The sequence below is a fragment of the Pelodiscus sinensis genome, chromosome 1, assembly GCF_049634645.1.
Source record: "Pelodiscus sinensis isolate JC-2024 chromosome 1, ASM4963464v1, whole genome shotgun sequence".
Classification (NCBI taxonomy): domain Eukaryota; kingdom Metazoa; phylum Chordata; order Testudines; family Trionychidae; genus Pelodiscus; species Pelodiscus sinensis.
In genome coordinates this window covers 138621740-138647356 of record NC_134711.1, presented here as the reverse complement: position 1 = coordinate 138647356, position 25617 = coordinate 138621740, and the positions used below count along the sequence as shown (strand labels likewise).

Sequence of the window (25617 nt, the reverse complement as noted above, 5' to 3'; positions counted from 1 at the left end):
AGCACTTTAAAGACTAACAAGATGGTTTATTAGGTGATGAGCTTTCGTGGGCCAAACCCACTTCCTCAGATCAAATAGTGGAAGAAAATTGTCACAACCATATATACCAAAGGAATCCTCTGAACTGTCATTCATGCTTAAATTCAACACTTTACACCTAAGCTTAAACAAAGACATTAATTATCTTACCCATTACAAAGATAGCTTCCCCAATTATCACCTCTAATATCATTAACTCACAGACATTTACCTTCCCCCCCATCCCTCTTCTGTTCTGAAATTTGATTTGTCCTTTTCATATGTGTTCACTTTTTTTTAATTGTATCCTTTGGTATATATGGTTGTGACAATTATCTTCCACTATTTGATCTGAGGAAGTGGGTCTGGCCCACGAAAGCTCATCATCTAATAAACCATCTTGTTAGTCTTTAAAGTGCTACATAGCCCTGTATTTTATCTTTGGGGGAGAATCTGAGTCTGGGTCTGTGTAACCCAGGTAAGAGCCAAGGCAGGTAAGAGCCAAGGTCTGGCTGGCTGGCTGGTTGCAACACAGACAGAGCTGGGAGTAATTTACATGCTGGAGACTGTGAGCAGTCTGGGTTGGAGGCTGCAGCAGCAGCAAGGCATTGTAAAGGTCACCCTAGGAGTTATGGGACAGAGGTGACAAAGCCCCTACCCCAGTATACCCCTGGCATGTCTCACCTTCCCTCCCCATACAATAACCATGGCCTCACCATCTCTCCATTGCAACAATCCCTTCAAAACCCAGCTCTCCTCCAAGATAATCCATCCCTGGACCTGCCCCTCTGCTGCAATCTCCCTGAAACCGCTACCCTCCACTGCAACAATCCCCTTTCAACTCCTGCCTTCCATTGTGCTAATCCTTTTGAAGCCCCTGCCCTGCACTGAGATATTCCCCTGAGCAGCCTCCCCTCACTGCAACAATCTCTGCAGACATGGCAACCCTCCAGCGCAATAATGCCCAGAAATACCTCCCACCCTCTGAGCTAACCCTGTCGCCTCTGCACTGGGCTAGTCCCCTTGTAGCCCCAACCCTTCACTGCCATAATTCACTCCTGAATTCTACCACTCCACTGCAATAACCTCCACAAATGTCATCCCCTCCATTGTGATAATGCCCTTGAATCCCTCCCCTCCATTGCAATAATTTGCCCCAAATCCCTCCCCTCCAATAACCCTCCCAGAAGCCCCTCTCTTCCACTGTGATGCAGTTCACAGATGCCCTCGCTTTTCACTGTGATATTCCTTTTGAAACCCCCCATTACAAATCCTCCCGAGCCCCTCTGCCCTACACAGCAATAACCCTCCCCACCACTGTGATCTCTCCCTCACCTGCTCTCCTCTACAAGGATAACCCCCACCCCATGTGTTCACTCCACTGCAACAATCCCCCTGCAACCACTCCCCTTCACTGCAATAATTCCATGGAGTCCCCTCCCCCAGACTGTTATAATCCCCTCAGAATCCCTCCCCTCTGCTACAATGATCCTACTGATACCCCTCCCCGTGCTGAGATGAGCACCCCAAAACACCCCCCCCTTTTCTGCCTTAATGCCCCACAAAGCACTCCTCTCCTCTGCTGCAGTTCTCCCCAAACCTCTCCCCTCCACTCCAATAATGCCTTGAAATTCCTTCACTCTGCTGAAAAACCCCTCCTGTATACGCTCCCTCACACTGCAATAACAGGTCCCCACACCCCTCCTCTCCACTGCAATGATCTTCCCAAATCCCCCCTCCACTGCAACAACCCCCAAGTCTCTTTGCTCCACTGGGATAAGTCCCCCAAAAGCCATCCCCACCACTGTTCTCACCCCCCCCCCCCCTCACCTTGTTGTAGTACTTGTGGTTGGAGCAGCGATACTGTGCAAACTGGCAGAAGGTTTGAAACCACGAGGCATCAAGAAGGTCAGAACAGACAGGGCCTAGAAAGGGGGTGAGAAGGGGTGTTAGTATTAACAGGGAACTCACTCCCCTACCCAGGGGTACGTAAACCAGATTAAGGCAAGGGCACCTGTCTGTTTGGTGGGGAAGAAAATGCTAAATGGAGACCCCAAGCACCCCACTGGAGTGGAGCTGCAGCACTCTGTGTTTTATACACACTCCCTGTATGCAGTTTGTACATCAGGGGTGGGGAGCCTTTTTTGGGTCTGGGGTTGCTGACTCACAGAAAAATCAGTCAGGGGCCGCACACAAGTGAGAAGCAAAAACAAAAAACAAAAAACAAACAAAAAAAAAACCCCTGGGCCTTGGTTTCCCCACCCCTGCTAGACGTGCTTCAGTTTCCCTTATGTGTTACCTAAAGGGGGGAGAGGGCTGTTTGCCCTTGGGGCAAGCAGAGAAACATCTATCTATATATTTTAGAAATGTCTGACTGTCTGTCCATGAGTCCGTTTGTTTATGAACTCTTAAATGGTAAGAGCTAGGACCACCAAATCTGCTTCCTCTTATCTTAACTTAAAGCAAGGTCAGGGTTTGTGCCAGCAAAATGGGATGTGCCTGGAATCCAACTGTTTTCCATCACATGAAAAGGGAGGGAGTTGATCAGAGGGACAGCTGTTCTGCACAGTGACCACAGTGGGGCAGCCCCACCAGCAAGACGGTGGCCAGCTGGGGCCGGGACTTGTCATCTTGCCAGCCACTGGACCCAATAAGTGACCCTTCTCCCCAAATCCTTCCCCCCAGCCCTCGGCCGCAGTGCCAGATGGGTAAAGAGTTCCACCAGCTACTGGCCCCACCACTGCGGCCATTCCGGACCACACTGGGACTAGGCAGCGTAGCTCCACTCCCAGGAGCCACTGGGAGGGCCAGAAACTGTGGCCTGCCCCCCTCTCCTCCTGGAGACACCAGGAGGTGGGAACTGCTGCCTGGCCCTGCCCCGCCATGAGTAGAAGCCAGGGGGATGGAAACCAAAGGCCGTCCCCATCCCTCCTTACGAAGAGGCCCTCCTCCAGAAACTACTGGCAGGGGAGCAGGGAGCTGGATAATGCAGCCCTGGCCACCAGGAGGAGCCACCGTCCCCCCATCCCTCCCTGAAGGAGCCACCTGGGCAGAGAAAGCTCAGCCTCCCGGGAGGAGCCAGTAAGTAAGCCCCTCACCTCCCAGCCCCCTACCCTCAGACCCCCTGCCCTGATTCCTGCACCCCACCCCCTGCCCTCAGCTCCTCCACACCCTCACAGCCCTGGCCTGAGCCCCCCCTCCACCCAACCCCCCATCCCTGACTACCTTGCTTTTCCCACCTCCTACCCTGATCCCCCACTAGGACCTAGGCAATGCCAGTTAAATCTTTTAGTGAATATATATATATACACACACACACATATAGAGCCCCAGATAGCGACCCATGATGCAGCGCTCTGTTGGTGCAAAAGCTCAGACTGTAGACACATGCAGCTGAGTGTGGAGTGGGAATGCACAACCGATGTAATTAGAGCAGCTTAAGATCAGTGGCATCACATCAGCCAACGTAACTCTGTATTGTAGACAAGGCTTTAATAAAGCTATGAATAAGGGCTGCTTCTTAGAGCTTCTGACACGGGGCAATTGACTGGTACAATTGCACAGCGAGAGCCTGGCGTGGAGCTGCTCTTGGCTTTGCTGCATTGGGCTGTGTCTACTCTACGCAGCTGTTGACAACCAGGCTGTGTCGATGCAGTTGTGAGGGCAAACACCATCGGCCATTTTGCCAACAAAAATACTTCAAGCACCCATGAGCAGATTTCACGTAGTCAGCAAGAGAGTGTTTGCGTTCACCACAGAAAATCTTTTGTTGTTCAAGGGTCACCCTTCTGCCCCACTGCCATGGCCATGGGAGCAAGAGCGGCCTGGCAGCCTGCGCCACTGTCCCCCGCCTCACCACCTCTCCTGGCCTGCTGCGCCCCACTCCTCTGTGGTGGTGGGAAGCGGAGCACCCTGGGGCTGTGGAGCAGGGAGGGCAGTGGAGTGGGGTGGAGTTCAGCAGGCTGCCAGGCCATGGCGGCTCCCACCACCACAGTGGGGGGGGGGGGTGACTCCTGCTGCCGCCCTGCACCAGACCCCTGTAATCTGTTGGGTCTCTCCCATCCTTAGCATGCTTGGGGGGGCACCACAGGGCTCCAAAGTGCGGAGCAGCCCCCCAAATCATCCTATGAATGGAATGGCGCTGCTCTTAAGTGTGGTGCTTGTTCCTGGAGCTGGCTGGCTGACACATCCCAGGAAGAAGGGTCAATTGTTTGTGCTGAGGCACATGGCTGGGACCTGGGGCCCCTTCCCTTACCTTGGGAGCCCCCCACCTTAACACTTACATCACTTTGGAAGTGGCAGAAACTAAACCAGAAAAAGCATTTTGCTTAAACCAGAAAAAGGCAGTCTTGTTCCGGGAAAACAAGATCCACACCATGAGTTATATCAGTATAACTATAGTGATATAATTATACTGCTAAAAATTTCCCAAGTAGACTTAATTTGTCAGTATCTGCAGATCGCAGATGCAGGAAGAGAATATAGAGCTGGATGCTTTGTCAAAATCACTCCTCTATCCTCTAAGAAAATATCACGTGCCTAAAAGAAATGTAAAGTATTTTCAGTACATGGAAGCAAAATCAAACAGAAACCATAGATCTGTATGCAGCGAGGCTGCTGCAATTGGTTATTTTCATAATGCATGTTGTGTATTGGGTTGTTATAGATATAGATCTTGTTGCTGTTATAGTAACTGAGTTAGGTCATTAGGGGTTAGCCCAGCTGCTTTGGGCTGGTTCTAGCTAGTTCTGTGTTGTGGAATAAATTGGAAACTTGCAGCTGCTGCAACTCTCTGTTTCAAGTGATTTCTTCCTAAGCTCTGTAACTGCTAACGATACAACAAAGTGGCGATAAGGATGGGCTACCTGTGCTGCCTTTAGCAACAGAAGAAGTAGAGGTCAGTGTGAGAAAACAAACCTTGTTGTTGCTCAGGAAGGTGGCGGTGAGAAAACACTGTTACACTGACCGTGCAAACTGAAACTAAAACCAGTGAAGCCCAGAGTCTGGGAGGAAAAAGGAGAAAGAAAGGTGGTGCAGCAGCATGGCTACACTTACGGGGCTGCTGAGACCTCTTAAGGAGACTGCAGATCAATGGCACATATATATGAGCTTTTTGAGCTTTTTGTTTTTGCAAATGACATTAACGAAGGGAAGAAGGTTCCAATATTCTTAAGTGTTGTAGGGCAGTGGTCCCCAACGCGGTGCCCGCGGGCGCCATGGCGCCCGCCGGGGCATTTGTATGCGCCCGCCGACAACCCGGGCTGGCCCCGCCCCCCGGCACGCGGCGCACTGGAGGCACCGGCCCCAGGCGCGCGACACTCACCGGCGCCTGGTGCGTGGCGCTCGGGCGGCCCCAGCCCCGGGGCACATGCGGGCGCGCGGCGCCGGTGCCGGCCCCAGGCGCGCAGCTCAGGCGGCAGCGCCAGCCCCGGGCCCACGGCACAAGGGGCTAGGGCAGCCCCGGCCCTGGCGTGCCCCCAGGCGCCTGGCGTGAATGGCCCCGCCCCCGGGCGCCCAGCGTGTGAGTGGCCCCGCCCCCGGGCGCCCGGGAGCCCATAAAGGTTGGGGACCACTGTTGTAGGGGCTAGGACCTACTCTCTGCTGCAGTTTACTGCTCTCTGTTAAGCCAGAGACCAAATCTTACACAGACACTGTGGAAATCCTGCGGTCACATTATGCTCCAAAACCATTGGTAATTGCAGAAAGGTAGAGGCTCCACAACAGAGACCCAAAAGAAAGTGAAACAGTTGTCCAATTTGTAGTAAATTTGAAAAAGCTCATGGAACACTGTGAATTGAAGATGTTAAATGACACCATACAGGACAGGTTAGTGTGTGGCCGGCACAGTGAAGTTATACGGAAGTGCCTATTAACAGAGGCCCGGCTCACCCTACAAAAGGCTGTTGATATTGCGGGCTCCATGGAGCTGGCCACAGAGCAGGTGCAAATATCTCAGTGCACCCCTAAGGTGCATAAAGTGTCCCAAGAACTAACCCCCAAAACAGTGGGGAGCCAGGAATGTTACTGCTGTGGTAAGCTGGGTCACCATGCATCAAAATGATGGTGTAAGGACCTAGTGTGTCAATAGTGAGGCAAAAACGGACACGTTGAGCGTGCCTGCAAACAAAAGAAAAAAGGTCTGTGGTCTGGCAGACCAAAAAGGAAAATCTGCATCTCATCGAGCAGACTCAGGATGATCAAGGTGACACTCCATCTGAAGAAGAAATGCCACTCTACGTTAAGTCTTTGGCAGCGGGCTCCCTTAAATACTTGGTAACCCCCTTGTCGGACAGCAAACCTGTATGCCTGGAACTGCACACCAGTGCAGCAGTTTCACTGGTCTCAGACACTATATAAGGAAAAGCTAAAGCACCTTCTGCTTAAGGCAACAAAGATTGTTCTGAAGACATATATGGGAGAAGCGGTAACCCTGTTGGGCACTACTGATATTAAGGTGGTGCTCAATGGACAATCTGCTGAATTGGCACTGTTTGTGGGGAAAGTCCATTACCCAGCCTTAATGGGTAGATCGCGGCTTAGGAAGAGCCAGCTGAACTGGGCAGAAGTGCACCAGATGACTAAAGAAGAAACAGGTCTGACTGATGTATTAAAAGAACATGCTGCTATTTTTGGAGAGAATCTGGGAAGCATGAAGGGAATCACTATGAAACTGAACATTAAACCTGACAGCCAGCCAAAATATCTGAAGGACATAACTGTGCCATATGCCATATGGCCAAAAGTTGAAGCGGACCTGGAGCACCTAGTCAAAAATGGAGTCCTAATACCAGTTATCCATAGCTCATGGACAACTCAGATTGTTCCAATATTGAAGAAAGACGGTTCCATTCGGATTTGCAGAGATTTTAAGGTCACTGTTAACCCAGTGGTATGTGCAGAGCAATACCCTCTTCCCTGCCTCGATGACCTCTTTGAGGGCCTGGCTGGGGAACAAAAATTCAGCAAGATTGATCTGAGTCATGCATATTAACAGATGCACATTGATGAGAAGTCCCAAGAGCTGTTGACTATTGTGACACATAAAGGACTTTATTGTTACTGTCGCTTACCCTTCAGAATAACTTCTGGCCCAGCTTTGTCCCAGAGGGCTATGGACCAGATTTTGTGTGGCTGGCCAGGAGTCCAGTGCTATCTTGACAACATCTTGTTCATGGGCAGAAATGAGAAGGATCCCCTGAAGAACTTAGAGGCTACCCTACAAAGACTGGAAGAGTATGGCCTACAAGTACACAAAGACAAGTGTGCATTCCTTCAGACCTCTGTTGAATATATGGGACACATCATTGATACTATCAGCCTTTGTAAGCCCTCTTCAAAAGTTAAAGGTGTTGTGGAAGCTCCACCCCCTCAAAATGTTAGTCAGCTTTGCTCATTTCAAGGACTATTGAACTACTATGGAAAGTTTATTTCACACTTTGCCACACTGTTAAAACCACTTCATGAGCTCTTTGGCCAGAACAAGGTCTGGAAGTGGACTGAAGCCTGAGATGTTGCATTTAACAAGGCTAAATGTGCATTGCTAAACTTGGAGGTCCTGACGCATTTTGATCCATCCTTACTTTTACAGTTGGCCTGTGATGCCTCCCTGTATGGAGTGGAAGTGGTCTTGTCATACATTATACCTTTGGGAGAAGAGAAACCAATTGCTTTTGCTTCACGCACCTTAAGCAAGGCTGAAACTAACTATGCATAAATCGAGTGTGAAGCATTGGGAATCATTTTCAGGATTCGGAAATTTCACCAGTACCTGTTTGAATGGAAGTTTACACTTCTCACTGACCATTGACCTCTGACGGCAATTTTCGGTCCACACACAGGTATTCCACCATTGGCTGCTAGTCTTATGCAAGGATGGGCATTGTGGCTCTCGGGACACACATACGAGAGCAGATATCGGAAAGCCCCTCTGCATGGCAATGCAGATGGTCTCTCTAGGCTGCCTTTGCCAGTCAAACATCAAGATAGTGGTCAGCAGGAAATCTACTTTGAACAGGTAGAGAACACGCCCATCACTGTTGCACAAGTTAAGAGAGCATGTTGACCCGGTACTGTCCCAAGTTATGTACCTAGTGATGCATGGAACATCTCTATGGGACTCTCAGGTCTCACCCGACCTTGTTCCCTATGTGTCCAGGAGAATGGAGTTATCAATCCATTCTGGGTACTTGTTGTGGGGAATGTGTGTCATTATTTCGAAGATACTGAGACAACAGATGTTAGAACAGCTGCATTCAGGTCGCTGTGGAATGGTATGCATGAAAGAAATTGCAGGAAGCTATTTTTGGGGGCCTGGCTTGGACGGGTCCATTGAAGAGAAGGCAAGAGCTTGTATTTCATGCCAGGGTGTGAGGAATGCACCTCAGTTGGCACCTCAACAACCATGGGACTGGCCTGAAAAACCGTGGCAATGTATTCACATTGATTTTGCTGGCCCATTTGAAAGTAGCATGTTCTTGGTGGTAGTAGATCTCATTCCAAATGGCCAGAAGACTCTATGATGCCTTCCACTACTGCTGAGAGTACTATCCAAAAACTGTGGGGAATCTTTTGTCGTTTTGAACAATTTGAGAGTGACAACGGTCCACAGTTTGTCTCTCAGGAGTTTGGAAATTTTATGAAAGCAAACGGGATCCATCACATCACTTTAGCACTGTATCACCCATCCATGAATGAACTGGCTGAAAGGTTTGTGCAGACAATGAGACAAGCTTTGCAATCAGCTAGAGGACATTCACTCATGCAAAAGTGTCTGGACAGCTTCTTACTATCCTACAGAAACATTCCTCATGCTACAACCAAAATGTCTCTGGCTTTTCTAATGATGGGACAGCAGCTGCACACTTGCTTTGATTTGCTGAAACCTTCTGTGCAATGTCAACAGCAAGATCAAGTCCTCAGACGTCCGTCCAGAGCAAAAGATTGAATCTTTAGTCCTGGAGAGCCGGTTTTGGCTCGGAACTATGCTCCTGGAGCTAAATGGGTCCCTGCCACTATTATTGCTCAAACAGGACCTATTTCAGGACTGCTGAGGATCTAATCTGGCAGCGGCATGTAGATCAGTTATTGCCAGGTTATTCCTGCCCCCAGCATCTCCAGTTGAGTTGCCCATCCTCTCCACTGCTGGTGAGTTACCGCATCAAGAATCACCTGTTCCTGACTTTCCTCCTCCACCACTGCTTGCGGCAAACATAAACCCCTCCCTGAGCAGGCTGATCCAACAGCCTCACCTGTTTGCACTTCAAGTTTCCAGCCCATTGTCAGGCCCGCACCCACAACACCTTTGGGTGCAAGAATGCCAGACGTACACCATAGTCCACCTAGAGAAAGAAGGCCTTCTCAACAGCTGGACCTTTAGTTGAGGTCAGCGGCGGATTTAGGGCAGGGTGAGCGGGGCGGCTGCCCTGGGCCCCGCGCTTCCTGGGGCCCCGCGGCACTCTCATCCACCCCTGGTTGAGGTTAACTCACAGACGGGGCAAAATAATCCATGGGTTTAGCTAGGAACTTGAGGCAGTCTATCCTCATTCCATTCTGTCCCCCAGCTGAGAGATGTGCACCCGTCCCCCAGATGTGCCCACTACAGATGAGATGGGGATGGATAGGTGCTTCTCATCTGGCCCCAAGCTGGTGCAGTGAGAGACGGCTGGGGTTGTCCTCTCTCCCTGGGGCAGCCTGCATAGTGACCCCCTCATCCCACCAGAGAGCAATGTTTGAAATGAAGAAAACCAAACTTATTTGAATTACAGACCCGAGCAACGCCGGGTAAATCTCCTAGTAAAACAAAGCAGAAGTGAGCCTAGGTACTGCCAAGCTCAATCCCCTGCCACACTAGCAATCCCATCATGCAATCACACTCATAAATTTGTTCAGCTCCCTCTTAAAACTCATTGTTTGCTTCCACACCTTCTATTGGGAGGCTGTTCCACCTTCCCTGACACCCTGACGGCGAGAAGCCTTCTGATTCCACCCAGAGTGTGTTCCCTGCTAGTTTTTATCCACTTGTTCTTGGACCAACACTGTCCTTTAGCTTAAGTAGCTCTTCACCCTCCTTGGTGTCTACCCAATGTATTCACAGAGCACAATCATACCCCCTCTCAGCCTTCTTTCTGCTAAGCTATGCAAAAAGTCCCTTCTCATAAGACAGGCCCTCCAGCCCTCTGGTCACCACAGTAACTCCTCTCTGCTCCTCTTCACGTTTAAATTCATCTATCTTGAACATGGCTGCCCAGAACTGCACCCAATAGTCCAGGTGAGGGCTGACTAGTGCCTTTCACAATCACATTTATCAGGCCAGCCTTAGTGAAAAGGGTGAACTTGTATTGTGGCATCCCCGTGGTCACCCCACCCCAGCCCCCTGGCTCCCACAACTCCCCCCATCATCTCCAGGCCCCGCTGCCTCCCCCCACAGCTTCATTTGTACTGGAAGAGTTGCCAGGGCTCAGCCCCAACAGAAATGAAGCACTCGCTGGTGGGCAGTGCTAGCCGGGCACCCCGCTCTGAGTTTGGCGGGGGAGATGCAGTGTGTGCTGGGAGGGAGTGTCAGAGTGAAAGAGAAGGGGCATGTGCATTGGGAGGAGTGTGAGTGTGCGAGTGAGACAGGGAGCATGCGTGTGTGCCTATGTGGTGGTGCCAGAGCACTGGCTCTAAAGGAAGAACCATCCAGGAGCCTGGACAGCAGCAGTGGGAGCTCCCACGCCGGACCCAGAGGCACCAGTAGCTCACCTTTCGCAATGCATTGCCTTCTTCCATTTAGCTAATGCTTTAGCCACCTTGCAGTACTTGCGCTGATCTCCATTTCCCTTAATTTAACTGGGATACGGTGTCAAATGCTGTACTGAAGCCCAAGTATATTAGATCTACTGGACTTATCTAAAAACCAATCAGTTATCTTGCTTAGGAAGGAAATCAGGCTAGGCTGGCATGATCTGCCTTTGCTACACCCAGGTTGCATTAAATCCCCTGTGACCATTTACCTCCATTAGCTTACCTAGTCTTTCCTTACAATTTGTTCTGAAGTCTTGCATACTACCGAGGTCAGACTAGCACAAGGGTGGGCAAGAGGCAGCTAGCAGTGGGCTGGGTCCTGCCCGCCAAACCACCGGATCCAGCCCGCAGCCACCTCACCAGCACCCTTACTACAGAGCAGCTGCAGCTGCTTTAAACTGCAGGCTGCTGATTGCTATGCAGTGTGAGCAGGGAGGAGAAAGCTTTCCACGCTGTCTCCACCCCCTAGCAAAATCTCTCCGCTTCCATGGGCCAGTTTCCAGTCAATAGAAGCTGAGAAATTTTGCTGATGGCAGAGGCAGCAAATTAAGCCCCCCCCCCCGTGCTGGAGCAGAGCCACATGGAATAGCCCACCCAGCACATAGGCAGGGAGCCTGTCTCAGGTTCCTGCAGAGCTGTTGGCTGAGAACAACCTAGGTAAGCACCTTCTGGCCACACTCCCTCTTTCTGCCCAGCTACCTGCCCCAGGCCACCACCCAAACCCTCTGCACCCTTTCCCGCACTTCTCCCAGGTCACAACTCCCTCCTAGACCCTGCACCCCTTCCTTCACCTCTGCCCCAGGCCAGAATCCTCTCCTGTACTCATAACTCTTCCTGGACCCTGCACCCCAATCCTCTGTCCCAGATCATAACCCCTTCCTTCACCCAAACTCTCTCTCAGACCCGACAGTGCCTCCTGCACCCCCATCCTCTATCCCAAGCTCCCTTCTACACGCATCCCAGATCCCATACCCCCTCCACAGAAGTGCAGCCCTTGACCACTTACCAAAATCTTGGAGTAGCCTCCCATTAAAAATTATTGCCCATCTCTGGGCTAACATGTCTGTGGTTGTCCGGATGACTGTCCCCCCCCCTTCTTAACTATGGTTACAATATTAGCTACTCTCTAGTCATGTGGTACTATCCTGAGTAGATAGATTTATTTAAAACCTTGCTCTTAGACTCACTTTTGTATGAGTCAGTTCTTTAAATATTTTGGGATGGGAATTAACCAGCCCCACAGATTTGTGAGCATGCAGAAGGGGTTTCATGATGAACCTGGACACTTCAACAACCTTTAGGTGACAGATAATTGACTTCTGCAAACACAGAGACTGAAACAAACCCAGTGCTTCACACACTCATAGGATCATGGTCATGCAGGGGACCTCAGGTGGCTCATCAAGGCCAGCGCTCTGCGGGCAGGATCATGTAAACTAGCTCATCCTAGTCAAGTGTTTATCCAGTCTGTTTTTATAACAACCTTCAGTGGCAGCGATTCCACAAATTCCCTTGCAGGCCTGTTCCACAGCTTACCTACCCTTATGGATATAAAGATTTCTCTAGCATCTAATCTAAATCTCACCTGTTGCAGATTAACCCCTTACTTCTTGTCCTACCTTCAGCAGACATGGAGAACAATTGATCGCAGTCCTCTGTATAACAGCACAAAACATATAGGAGGACTCATCAGGTCTTTTCTCAAGACTCAAATTCTAGTTGTTTAATCTTTCCTCACAGGGCAGGTTTTCTAAATCTCTGATAATTGTTGTTGCTTTCCTCTGTACTCTCCAATTTGTCTGCATCTTCCTAAAGTGTGGCCCCTAGCACAGGACACAGTACTCCAGCTGAGGCCACACAAGTAGACTCATAGACTCATAGACTTTAAGGTCAGAAGGGACCATTATGATCATCTAGTCTGACCCCCTGCACAGTGCAGGCCACAGAATCTCGCCCACCCCTCTTAGAATAATCCTCTCACCTATGTCTCAGATATTGAAGCCTTCAAATACTTTGAAGGCCCCAACATGCAGAGAGTCCTTCAGCTGTGATCTGTGCCCAATGCTACAGAGGAAGGCGAAAAACCTCCAGGGCCTCTGCCAATCTACCCTGGAGGAAAATTCCTTCCTGACCCCAAATATGGCGATCAGCTAAACCCTGAGCATGTGGGTAAGACTCACCAGCCAGACACCCAGAAAGTTCCCTATAATGAATGGTCAATCAATGGTCAAGTAGAGCTGAGTAGAGCAGGACAATTACCTCCCCTGCTTCTAACTCTCCCGTGCATACATCCCCGAAAGATATTAGCCTTTTTTTATAACTGTATCTCATTGGCTCATCTCCAGTCTGCAATCCACAATAATTCCCAGATCCTTTTCAGCAGTATTGCCATCAGGCCAGTTATTCCCCACTCATGGACACTGTGATGCTACCTCCATCTTGGACTGCTGAACGGTTCCACTGGGAGGTGGGTGAATCAATGGATTCCCACCTTATAGAAATCCTATATAAGGCGGGGGAGGAAAACCATCAAGATCTTCAGTTTGCTTCTCCTCCACATCCCAACCCAAAGAGATACTTGAAACATCTGGAAACAGAAGGACTGAACTGGGTGGAAGGGGAGAGAAGAAGTGCTGGACGCAGGCTGTAAAGGAAGACCTGGCCTGTGAAGGAATCTACCTAAAACAATATGTAGGGTGAGGAATTATTATTGGAAAGCAATTTCTTTAGTGAATCAAGCATGCTATGCTTTATTTTCTTATTAATCCACGTTGTTCTGTGTTCTACCTCTTTAGCCACTTAAAATACACCTTTGGAGATAATAAACTTATTTCTTGTTAATATAACCAAGTTTATGCAACCCCTGGGTGAGGGGCAGCAAAAAGTTGTGCATACCCCCCCCCCCCACGAGGGAGGAGGTGAATTGCATAGAACATTGGGTTTGCACTCCAAGGGAAGTAGACATTGCTGAGCTGTGGCACGTTCCTTAAGCTGGGCCTTCCCAGAGCAGTTCTCAGTGTTTGTAGCACTCTACAGAAGCTCTACTAATGTGCATGTGCTGGAGGAGGGTTAAGGGCTTGACTCAGCAGGATAAGATTCAGTGATGCCTAGGCTGGCAGAAAAGGCAGGCTCAGTGACATTTCAGCATCTTCAACTCATCAGGTAACATCCCAAGGGGTCTAAGCTATCACCCTTTTGATTCTTCCTGCCATGGTAGAGTAGTTTGCACTTGTCTTTACTGAATTGCATCTTGCTGAATTCAGACCAATTCTCCCAATTTGTAACGGTCATTTTGAATTCTAATTCTGTTCTCCAAAGCCTGGCCAGCATCCTGTCCAAAACCCAGGCTCTAGGTGAAAATAGCCAAGTTGTCAGGCTGGAAATATCAAGCCAGGTTAGTAACTGAACTGTCTGTAAGAGCAGCCCAGCAGCCTAAAAAGCTGTGCTGGAGCAGAATAGGTTACATGCTGACTCAGGCTTGGCTGGAGTTGCCTCTCTGTCTGGGCCATATGGGTAGGAGCCAAACTTCTCAGCTGAGTCAGTAGAAGTAATGCTGAGTGTGTTTCTGTGTAAGCAGGGTCTGAATCACTGCTTCTATTACAGCCAGCTGGAATGGGAAAGAAATCCTGGGTGTGATTATGTAAATAAAATTCACTCGGTTTGCTTAGGCCTGCTAGATATTCAACTGATACAATGGTGTTTTGCCCCTTGTAACCAATTTGGCTGTTGTGGGGTCACATACTGTAAGATATGACCACCAATGCTTGCAGAAAAGTCAGACTGTGTTTAACTCAGCTCAAAGGAGAGAAACTGTCAGTGTAAAGAATCTTGCATGGACAAGGATTCCTCTGCCAAAACTCTGTGAAGTCAATAGGGGGAAGGGTAGGAGATTGAGTCAGCAGGCTGCAGGCCCTCCAGGTGTGAGCTATAAGACTAGTTCATCCTATTTCTCTCCCCTCTCTGTTCTAATGCTAGAACTAGAGTAGACTCCATAAGGAGTCTTTTTTTATTATTTACATCAGTAGATGCTGGAATCTCTTGAGGCTGGATTGTGCTTTGGGCCAAGAGCTGAAATCAGTAGATTTGCCCAGAACCAAATCCACCACAAGCCAGCGAAAGATGTGACGAGTGGTGGCAGCTTGAAGAGCAGCCAGCAAAGTGGCAGCAGCGAGGGGAGACAGCAGCAGTGAGCAAGAGACCAGCAGAGTGAATGTGATGCCTCCTTGCCGCCTCCACACTCTTGACGGCAGGTGAATGCTGTGGATGCGCCTCTGAACTCTGGGTCAGCACTGACCAAGGGCAGCAACTGTGAGTGGGGGTCAGAGAAGGGCATGTGAGGGGACATTTACATTGCTGGACTTAAGAACCAGAGAGGAGATGGACACTGCCCAACCTACTTGGGGTGGGACTGTTATTCGTGGCTTTGGTTACGAGCTCTCGCTGGGGTGTTTTCCCAAGTTAATGCCACATTACTTCCCTCCCCTTTATTAAAGGTTTTGTTTCTATGCTCAGACTCTGTGCTTGAGAGTGGGGATGCATTGTCTCCTAGAGGCACCCGGGGTGTGTGAATTTCCCAGGCTACTGGGTGGGGGCTTGAGCTAGTTCTGTGTTGGATGGATGGAAAGGAACCCCTAGATATTGATCCCAGCCCCGGCTGAGGCTGGTGCTACCTGGCAGAAGGGTTACATCTGCGTGGCACTGACAACACACAGTTGTTACAACCCTATGATGCCCATGCTCTCTGTACCCTCTGGGATCCAGCCGTGGTTCTCAAACTGGTCCAGCCGGATGATTTTAGGGTCATGGCACCCTTGGGTACGTCGGATCTGGCAGGCCACTCCTGCCTTCCACGAGGGCTTCAGGGCAGAGAAGAAGACCTGGTACTCGTCATCAGACAGTGGGCTGCCTGAAACTGGAGATGGCACGCTGCAGACAGGCTGCACCATGGGGAACAGAAGTCCTACAGAGAAAGCGGGACAGGGATGAGTATAGCCATTGAGGCCAAGGACATAAGGAAGCAGTTCATAGACCTGTGAGTCCCCATTTCCTTCCACAACCCCTAGGTCAGCCCAGCAGGCCCATCCAGTCTGAGGTTCCCACCTGTCCCCCATGTTGGCTGGACCTCAGTAGAAATGGTGCCTTAAAAATGAAACACAAACACCTCAACCCAGCCATTTCCCTCAGCTCTAAGTGGGTCTGGTCTGGAACTGGTCCCTTTGAGGTAAACAGGCTTCATATAAAACATTCCATAAATCCCCAATCCACAAGACCTGGGGCTGCAGTGCAACAAATACCTTCTTATCCCATTCCTTAATGTCCCTGACTCAGCCAGTTCTTTTAACCCATTTTTCACCAGCTGTGCCTCAGCAATCTAGTCCCTGCCCGCTGCAGGCCTCTGGGTTCATGCTGAGCAATACAGGCTCTGGGCCTGTAGAATTTACTCCCCATTCCTTAGTCACATGTCCCATTCTAAAAGAGTTGAGACTTGCTAACGGTAAGAAAACAGAGGTCACAGTACAGGTGTAGCAATGGGGCCATCTTGTGCCTAATAGAGGAAAGTGCCATTCAAGAACCAATGTCTTGAAGCTACCCTCCCATGGCGATGGGGAAGGGATCCCAGGAGAGTATACCCTGTGGGGAGAGATGGCAGAGGTACGTTCTCTCTGGGGATATGCAGAGACAACACAGTTTCCTAGTCTCAGGAATCATCTTACAGAGAAGGGGCAGCTATCAGAGGTGAGGAGTTCTTGGGAGGAGCAAACACAGGTCTCTTACCCATCAGAAAGGCCCAAGGCAGAGACTGGAACCTCAGCATTTTGTTCTCCAACTCCAGCGCCTACAACTCCCACCAACTCCTCCCATTTCAAAGGCCAACATGGAGGCTGTCAGAATGAGAATACGATGACCTCATAGTCAGAACCTTGGAGGATCCACAGGTAGAGGGCAAAGGGAACAAGAGCAATGGAGGAATCAGGAGGGATGGTCAGGAAAGGGGGCCAAGCGGCAGAGATGAGAAGAACAGAAGAGACAATAAAGAGTAGGGAAAATCCAGGAGGGGAAAGGGCTTGGCCACATGGAAGAGAAGAGGGAAAGGGTGAGGATTTGTGTTGGGCATGAAAGTTGGAGGCTCTATGAGGGACGAGAGCTAAGGGAGGAGTGGGAATGGAAGGGAAATAAACTAGGGACATGGAGGAAGAGAGGGAAACAGGCATGTGAGATGAAGAATCCAGGATGGGCAGAAGGCAATGGGGAATAAGGAGGAGAGACACAGGGAATAGGGAGAGCTGGGGAGAACAGTGGAGAGAGGGCATGGGAACAGAGGTGGTGGCTAGAGAACAAACCAGGAGGCAGCATACAGACGTGAGAGCTACCCTTCTTCCCACACTCCCATCCTAGCAATTGGCATATAATAAACTACGGATCCATTTTGCGCAAAAAAACCCTTATGTCTCAAAAAATGAGGTATACAGATCTTGCGCAAAAGGGTATTTTTGGAACAAAATGGATCCATCTACACTGCTAGTTTTTGCGCAAAAAGCCTCGGGAGAGATTATGCAAATGAAGCACGAGAAGTTGCTAATGAGCACTTCATTAGCATACTCTCTGCTGGCAAAAGCCAGCAGTGTAGGCATAGCCCAAATGTTTGTAGCCAGGAACAACATTTGAGGAGAGTCCTCACTAGCAGGCTACACGACATTGTTAACTACCTTAGGTTAATTGAACTCTAGGTAAAAAATCCTACAGAAAACAAGGCCTGTAGACACCTAATTCCCGAGGTACCTAAGTTTCCACTGAAAGTTCCCATGATGCATAAAGTTCTCCTGGCAGGCATGTGCAATCCTGCCCCAGTCTTCATGCTACTGAGCACAGTCAATGTCTAACCCACATCCAAGCCCCAGTGAGAGCCCCTTTGGAGCACCCACAGGACGACTGAGCTCTTCCACAGTCCATTGTCTTTGCTGATGGGCCACCAGCCCGGTCTGACATTTGCATTGTTGTATCTGAAGGCTAGTAGTGGGTGACACCCGAAGTAGCACATTAGAAACACAGATCTGTGGTCAGTATTCCTAACGTCAGGTACAGAAATGATCCAGACATACAAATGAGATAATCACATTCAGTTAATCACAGCCTTTCCAAATGTAGTAAGTGGAGGGTTTGAAACATAAGCCCAGATACCACATGCTGGGCATGAGGCCCGAGGCCACAATGGGCAAGACTTTGCTAATATAAAGCAGAGTTAAGCTGTGAGCAAGAGGCAAGCCCTGCTCACAGAAGTTGGCAAGAACAGGGCTGACAGTGCAGACGCTCTCAGACCTAAGCAGTACTAGACACAGGCTGTGAGCACATGCCAGAGGGGTCGTAACAGAAAACCTCATGGAGAAGCATCTTGATACCAACACCCCCTCCCCCCAGACAATAGGAACATATGAACCCAGGTTCAGGGCAGTATACAGACATGAGAGCATGATAATGATTTAACCCCCACGTAAAAGAAAATGGGTGGATCTAGGTAACGTCAAGAGGGTGTCAATCTCATACATCAGGAGTGACGTGTAACTTGTTTGTACCTCTGTGTAAAAGTGTACCCCAAAGAGCTGTCTTTGTTCGTCCAAGGGGCCAGTGTCTCATTCCTGGCACTGATTGAGTCGTGTCCATTATTACAGGCACAATGTTAGCCTACCTGTAGCCATCTGATCTGGGAAAGCTATTCCTGTGCTTCATTTACAATAAATCTGGCTTGGTGCCTTTGGTCTTTATCTGATTTGTGGACTTTGGAGGCTCTCTTGGAGTCTGCTGTGGTGACTATTTGCACAAGCCAGCACAACACACAGAGATGCATACACATGTAGCCTAATGGGGGTTATCACCAACAGAGCAGGAGACCTACCAGGACACTTCACCAGTGATGCCTGACTACTACACCAATGATATTTTACATGAGCCATTGTGCATGAAGTACTCTCAGTTCTGTCATATCAGTATCATAAGCCTATCTTCTTAAAGAACATGGTGTGTAATGTCACACCTTCCCCCTCAAGACTACTACCAGAGGGTTGGTCACTGACCATTGAGGAGGCAGTATGCCTAAATCCCCTTTTGACTTTGGTTAAACAACCTGCAAGTTGCAAAGTTCTGGGTTTCTGTTTCCAGTTGCCTGAAAACATTTTGGCGTGTAGCATTGCTAACATAATGCAGATATCAATATATTTTAAAGTGCAAGTGTCTTGGCATTTAGCCACCAATGCCATGAGGTGATGTGCCTCAGTTTCCCCATCCACATAGCAGTCTAGATTGATTATGCTTTTAACTCGTAGAATGTGTAAAAAAAGGGACATAAAATTACCAGCAAATTCAAAACAGGGAGGCACTTCCAATTATGATTATCATGCCATGCCTCCCATCTACACGGAGCAGTCTGTTCAGCATTCATTGTGTTCCTCCACGACGTCTTCATGCCACAGAAGATGACGCTGCCATGACTGATCTTCTGGAGTTTGATTTAATGAGTCTAATTAGGACTTACTAAATCCAACTCAGAGGGCACCCCCACTGGTAATACAGTATTTTTGCTTTTGCCAGAAGCAAGGAATGCTGATGGGAGCACTGTGCGGATGCCGCAAAGGTCGGGTTAAGGTAAGCAACTCCAGATATATATTTTACATAGCTGAAGTTGTGTACCTTAAGCCAAGCTATCAGATCTAGTGTAGACCTGGCCTCAGTAAAGGTTCTTAGTTCAGTACTGCTTTGGGGACTTTATATGTTACTGGTCCACCCCCTCTGGAGTTGCATTTCCTCTCTAGCCCATGAAAAGACTCCAGCCCCCACTCCTGGGATTCCTTTTAGTTGCCCACCTCCATCACTTTGCCTGATGCTAAACTATCAGGAGGGATTTACCTGCTCAAGTGGCTGTCTCCACCCCTTTACCAGATGGTTCATTAGCATATTCAGACACCAGAATGTTTGGAAGAACCTCCCCTGCCCCCTTAAAGAGATAAAGCTAGTTTTCACAAATACCATAGGAAAAGCATTTTGCAATAATGGGACCTGGATTACAGTACCCTTGGTCACCCCTCTCTTTATTCCCAATAGGTCAGCTGTATGGCTGCTCCTCTCAGGGAGGTCAGATACACAGAGTCACAGGTGAGGTGCCTGAGATTACAGAGGCAGATCAAGCACATTTCTCCTGGGCACACTCTAAGCCAGCAGTTTCCAACCTTTTTACGCCCAAGACCACTTTTTAAATGCCAAGGCCCTGCCCTGTTCTCCTCCTCTCCATCACTTGCTATCCCCAGCCCTTATACACTCTCAGGGTACAGCTACAAGGACATTTTTTTTTTCTATTCTTCTGTAGGAAGAGGTTTTCCCAACATTTGGCTAGTCTAGACTGGGCCAAATGTCAGAAAACCCCCTTCTTTTGGAAGCCCCCTTATTCCTTGTGAAACGCGGAATACAGGGGTTGCCGAAAGAGCATGTTCGCTCTTCCGCTAAAAAAAGCAGAACAACAAACATGTTCCTAGACATGGAAGAGTTTTCCTGGGATATCTCTGGAATCCCAGAAAAACTCCTGCAGTCTAGCCATACCCTCACTAGGTTGAGACAGGCTCTCAGGTGGGAATGAGGGATTTAAGTGTGAGAAGGGGTGAGAGGTGCAAGCTCTGGGAGGGATTTGGGTACAGGAGGAGGTGGAGGAGATCCTGGCTCGGGGAGGGAGCTCCAGGCTGGGGAGTGTCGGGGTCAGGCGGAGGGTTGGGGTGTTGAGCAAGCCACAGGCTTGTGGATGTGAGGGTGGAGTTTGGGTTGGGGTATGTGAGGGGCTCAGGGCAGGGAGGTTGGGAGTATGATGAGCTGAGAACACAGTTTTACAGTGTGTGGATGGTGCAGGAGTATTGTGGCAGAAGACTGAGGATGTTGGGGGTGCAGGCATTTGGGGATGTGAGAAGCTCAGGACAGGGGGTTCCAGTGTATGATAGGCTCAGATTTGGGGTTGGGGGAGGTACAGGAGTGTTATATACCAGAAGGGGCTTGGTCCCAATTAGGGTTTTTTTTGGCAAGGCTTCATTTTTTAATAAAGTATTATGTCAAACAAACAGTTTCAGCATTGTCTTTATTTATGAGAAGGGCAGGGAACCTGGTTTGAGTCAGGGGTCACTGACCCACAGAAAAGTCAGTTGGGGCCACACAAGTAAGATGCAAAAAAATAACACCTCCAAAACCCCACAAGCCTCACTAATGTGGCCTCAACTGTGCTGGTGGGAGCAGGGGACATGGTACAGGCAGTCCCTCGGGTTACGTACAAGATAGGGACTGTAGGTTTGTTCTTAAGTTGAATCTGTATGTAAGTCGGAACTGGCGTCCAGATTCAGCCGCTGCTGAAACTGACCGCCAGTTCTGACTTACATACAGAATCAACTTAAGAACCCCAGGCATCCCCAAGTCAGCTGCTGCTGAAACTGATCAGCAGCTGATTCCAGGAAGCCCGGGGCAGAGCAACTCTGCCTCGGGCTTCCTGTAGTCAGCGCTGGTCAGTTTCAGCAGAAGCTGACTTGGGGACGCCTGGGGCAGAGCAGCTGGGGTGCTGCTGGGTTGCTCCAGTAGCGTCGCTCCTCGGAGCTACTGGACCAACCCAGCAGCACCCCATCTGCTCTGCCCCAGGCGTCCTGATTCAGCTGCTGCTGAAACTGACCAGCAGCGGCTGAATCAGGACCTGGGGCAGAGCAGCTGGGGTGCTGCCGGGTTGGTCCAGTAGTGCCCAGAGCTGCGCTGCAGGACCAATCGGCAGCGCCCCAGCTGCTCTGCCCCAGGGTCCAAAACAAAAGCCTGGTCTGCTGGGGGAGGGGCACACTAGCTGCGCCCCCCCCCCCCCCAGCAGACCAGGGACACGGGGAGCAAAGTCTGAGGCGCGGGACCCCGCCGCGGCTGCAGCTTCAGTCCCGGTGCCTGTCGTCTGCTGGGGACGGTCCCCAGCAGACCACAGGCATCCGGACTGAAGCCGCAGCCGCGGGGGGGGGGGGGGGGGGGGTCCCGCGCCTCTGAGGCTTTGCTCAGAGAACAGTTCCTGAAAGGAATAGGGAGGGACGAAGGAAAATTGCAGAGTGTACCCAGAATGAACATCCAGCAGTCCGAATTAATTTGAAACCATACAGTAAAGCAAGGGAATAAACAATTGAAAAATAAACAGGGGTGAAGGGCTGGAGCCAGTAAGTCTGGTGCTTCATCCTCAGGCACACACTCAAAATGCCAGTCTTGAGGCATCTGAGCAATGCAGAGTCTAATTGGGCTTGAGGATGAAGGGATGGAACGACAGCATTTGAAGCCTTTGTTGCTGTCTCTTCTCCTGTAAGGGCCTTGTCTCAAGGAGTCAAAGACCTTCAGTGGTAGGGGAGAATGCCAGAATGACTTCCTGGAGGTCTATGGTATGTAAAGCCCCAGGGAGCAGAGTATGGCACAGGAGTCTTTCAGGTTGTGCAGCCTGGCATCTACTTGCACTCAGAACAGAGCACTGCCCTCAGCTAGGAGGTCCTGGATGGACTGTTGTTCCTCCAGAGAGAGTCTAAGGACTGCGGCCACGAATTCCACCAACACAGCCATAGCCATGGACTTGCTGCAGAGTCCACTATATCCAAATCAGTCTGAAGGAGGCCCTTCACTCCTGACCTAGGTCCTATAGCAGGGAACCTTCACATTTTGCCAGTAAGTCCCACAAGTTGTAATTGTACCTATGCAGCAGTCTCTGCTGGTTAGATATCCTCATCGGGAGGCTTGCAGTCGAATTTTCCGTCCAAAGAGGTCCAACTTTTTTGCATCCTTAATTTTAGGCATGGCTCTTACAATTCTCTTGTTTGCCACTGATACAAGAGAATGGGAGAGTATAGGTATGCATATACCCTTTGATGGGCACATATTTTTTCTTCTCTTTGATATAGGTGGCAGAGGATGGGGCTTGCAAAAGTGCCTTTACATTAGGCACCCTTTCATGTGCAGGTAGTGCCACCTTAGTAGGTGCTGTGATAGCCAAGATGTCAAATAGACAACATGCTTGTTCTGCAAGCTCCTCAACCTGAAGGCCCAGATTTGCTGCCACACTGTTAAGCAGTTCTTGGTGGCCCCTAAAATCATTGGAAGACAATGGGTGATATGGATCCATGTCTGCCTAATCAGGGGACAATGGGGAGGAGAGTATAACTGGGGGAGGGTCTGGGCCACACACACATGTTGTCTGGTGCTAGAGTCAGAATCCATTTCCGGGTCCAATCCCAGTGCCAATAATACCACAGACCACTTCTTGGATGGCCCTACCAGGAAATGCTGTGAGCATGTCCTTGGCATCATGGGGTGACCCCATGGATTCTAATAAAATCACTAGATTGGCCAGGCACTTAAGTGCAGAGCCTATCATGTCCGGTGCTCCCAGTGAATGGTTCCCCCAAGGGCTGAAGGTCATGCCCCCCTTCAGATTCTGGGAAAGACTCATGCAGGTGATGTCAGAGCCTCCCTCTGCCACCCGTACCTCAAGGCTGGAGAACGGTGCCAAGTTAATGGTGATTCGCAGTGACATGGGGACAGGTACCACGGAGGCAGAGAGCGATGGCAGGATGGTGGTGAGTCAGTGGGCTGCAGACAGATGTGGGTAATGTTCACATCAGTGACCCGTGCTGAGGTGATGGCAACTGCTGTCTGTAAGATGCAGGTCAATGCTGAGGAGACTGAAGCTTCGCTCGTGATGAATCACATCCTCGGAGAACACAAACCTTGACAGACTGGTGCCAAATCTTCAGGGATTAATGGCACCTGAGTGGCCAATGGGGTGGGCCCATGATACGCTTCCCCCTAGAAGGCAGAACTTCTGTCATCGCCAATGAGTGGAAGTCCCATGGTGTAGACCAGTCTCTCTCAACCAGTGGTACAAGTACCCTCAGGAGTACTGGAGAGAAGTCATCAACCACCCGGCTACAATTAAGTTGTTTAAACAAATGTGTTGCAATGGCAGAAAAAAATTGTGTGTGTCTGAAAACTGTAGGTACTGGGGGTACTTTTTTTTTTAAAGAGGGGGTACTTTATAAAAAAAGGTTGAGAAACGCTAGTGTAGGCAGTACCATGGGGTCCTTCACCACCTCTGGCATCAAATGCACCATCAACTGTGCCCCCATCACTCCCAGAAGTCAGCCCAGGAACTTCCTCTGAGCTAGAGGCTCTAGAGGTGGCCGCTCCTTGGCTTTCAAGTACAGACAGGTGGCCAGCTATGGGTCCTTTGCCTGCTAATAGTGCCTTGTCCTTATTAGAAGTTGGGCAGTACCCCCTCTGCTTCTTGCACTTCATGGACACCGGTGATGGCAAGTGATGCCATGGGGAGTCCGGCACCAGACATGCTCAGTCAGACCAGAAGGACTCTGACACCGGTCTAAGAGTTGTCTACATTAATAATGCCTTTAAGTTCCTGTCCTTTTGGATCCTCGGCTTAAGGTTTTTACAAATTCAGCAATTGTCTTTTATATGCTCTTCCCCCGGCTCTTCAAATAGCTTGAATGGAGGGTCACTAACCAGCATTAGCTTATTACAAACAGAGTATGGCTTGAAATCCAGGGGTTGGGGCATGTCCCATCCCGGGAATAACATCCCAACAGGGACTGTAACTGATTACCCTAACCATTAACAATGCTAACTATCAAAAAACTATAATACACAGTTTGAAGAGACCACTAAAACACTTCCTGAGCAAGAAAGAGTGTTCCAGCAACTAACAAGGAACTGAAATGGTACAGGGTCCATGGTGCCTAATATATTGGTGAATGAGCACTCTAGCAGGCATCAGAGCTGGTCCTACCGTTAACACTAAAGAAAAAGTCTGACAGCTGTGTACATGGGTGGGCACACACATATCTAGCATAGAATCAGCATAAGCAAGCACTTGAAGAGGAACAAATCTTAAAATGTTTTCTTTAAACTTTGTTTGATAGCATTCTGTCTGGCCAGAAATCAGTTATCAACTGTTGTGATTATGAAATCTATACTTCTTTGTTGGTTTGCCTTTATGGTCACAACTTCTTTATTATTTATATGTACAGACTCTGATTCTTTAACTGTATCTCTTGAGTAACTAATGTTGCAAGATTTAAATTAACTAAGTTGGTAAAGTAGGACTGATTAAAAGAACTGTTTTATAATGGGCTAGGATTGATGAGAAATACTGTTTTGTATACTTTCCTTTTAAATTATGTTACAGTATAGCTAAGCAGGGCTTAGAGTCTGACTATACAATTAGGGTCCAGAAGGAATGACATGCCCAAGACTAGAGTTGCCAGACCTCAATAACCTGCCACCCATATTGTGCAGGAGCCCCAGATGACTTGATCCTGACTGGCCACCTGGAAAAGTTTGTCTGCCTTATTGGGAATGGTGAGCAATGCATGTTTAGCATGTGAATTCTGTTTTGATAACTGTTAATAAACAAACATAGGTTAAAAGATATGACTGTGTAAGGCTCTTTCTGTGGTAAAGGCCTCCCAAACCTGCAGAAGATCATGCCCTAATCCCTAGTAACTGGATAAGCATGAATGCCTTTAGCCCCGAGCCCTAGGAACTGGAAAAAGATGAAGATGGTGTTCCCTAGCATGTATGGAAAAATGGAATTTTTTCATTTTCAGTTTGACCCAAGACAACACTTATTTGATTTTTTTTTAATTGCCAGCAAACCAAAAAAGATTCACCTAGGTTATCAGTAACTTTAACATCGTTTTTTTTTTTTTTGGTAATGCAGAATGCAACTCTATCTTCCACCAACACCTCTTTTACCCATGGAGGGAATCTTCAGAAGTT

General features: G+C 49.2%; 1 protein-coding gene across 4 annotated transcripts in view; it reads right to left on the bottom strand.

Annotated features, from left to right (window-relative positions):
* Positions 1 to 16840, bottom strand: part of ACRBP (acrosin binding protein) — a 46533-nt gene extending 29693 nt beyond the window's left edge. For 2 of the 4 annotated variants that reach the window (XM_075903992.1, XM_075904006.1), the window contains exons 1-3: positions 16576 to 16840; positions 15548 to 15760; positions 1849 to 1943 (exon numbers count right to left, since the gene is read on the bottom strand). In XM_075903992.1, coding sequence (XP_075760107.1) covers positions 1849 to 1943; positions 15548 to 15760; positions 16576 to 16615 — 348 coding nt within the window. In that variant the 5' untranslated portion in view covers positions 16616 to 16840. The remainder of the gene's footprint in view (positions 1 to 1848; positions 1944 to 15547; positions 15761 to 16575) is intronic. The other 2 variants (XM_075904001.1, XM_075904011.1) reach the window with 2 other exon arrangements.
* Positions 16841 to 25617: the final 8777 nt, after the last annotated feature.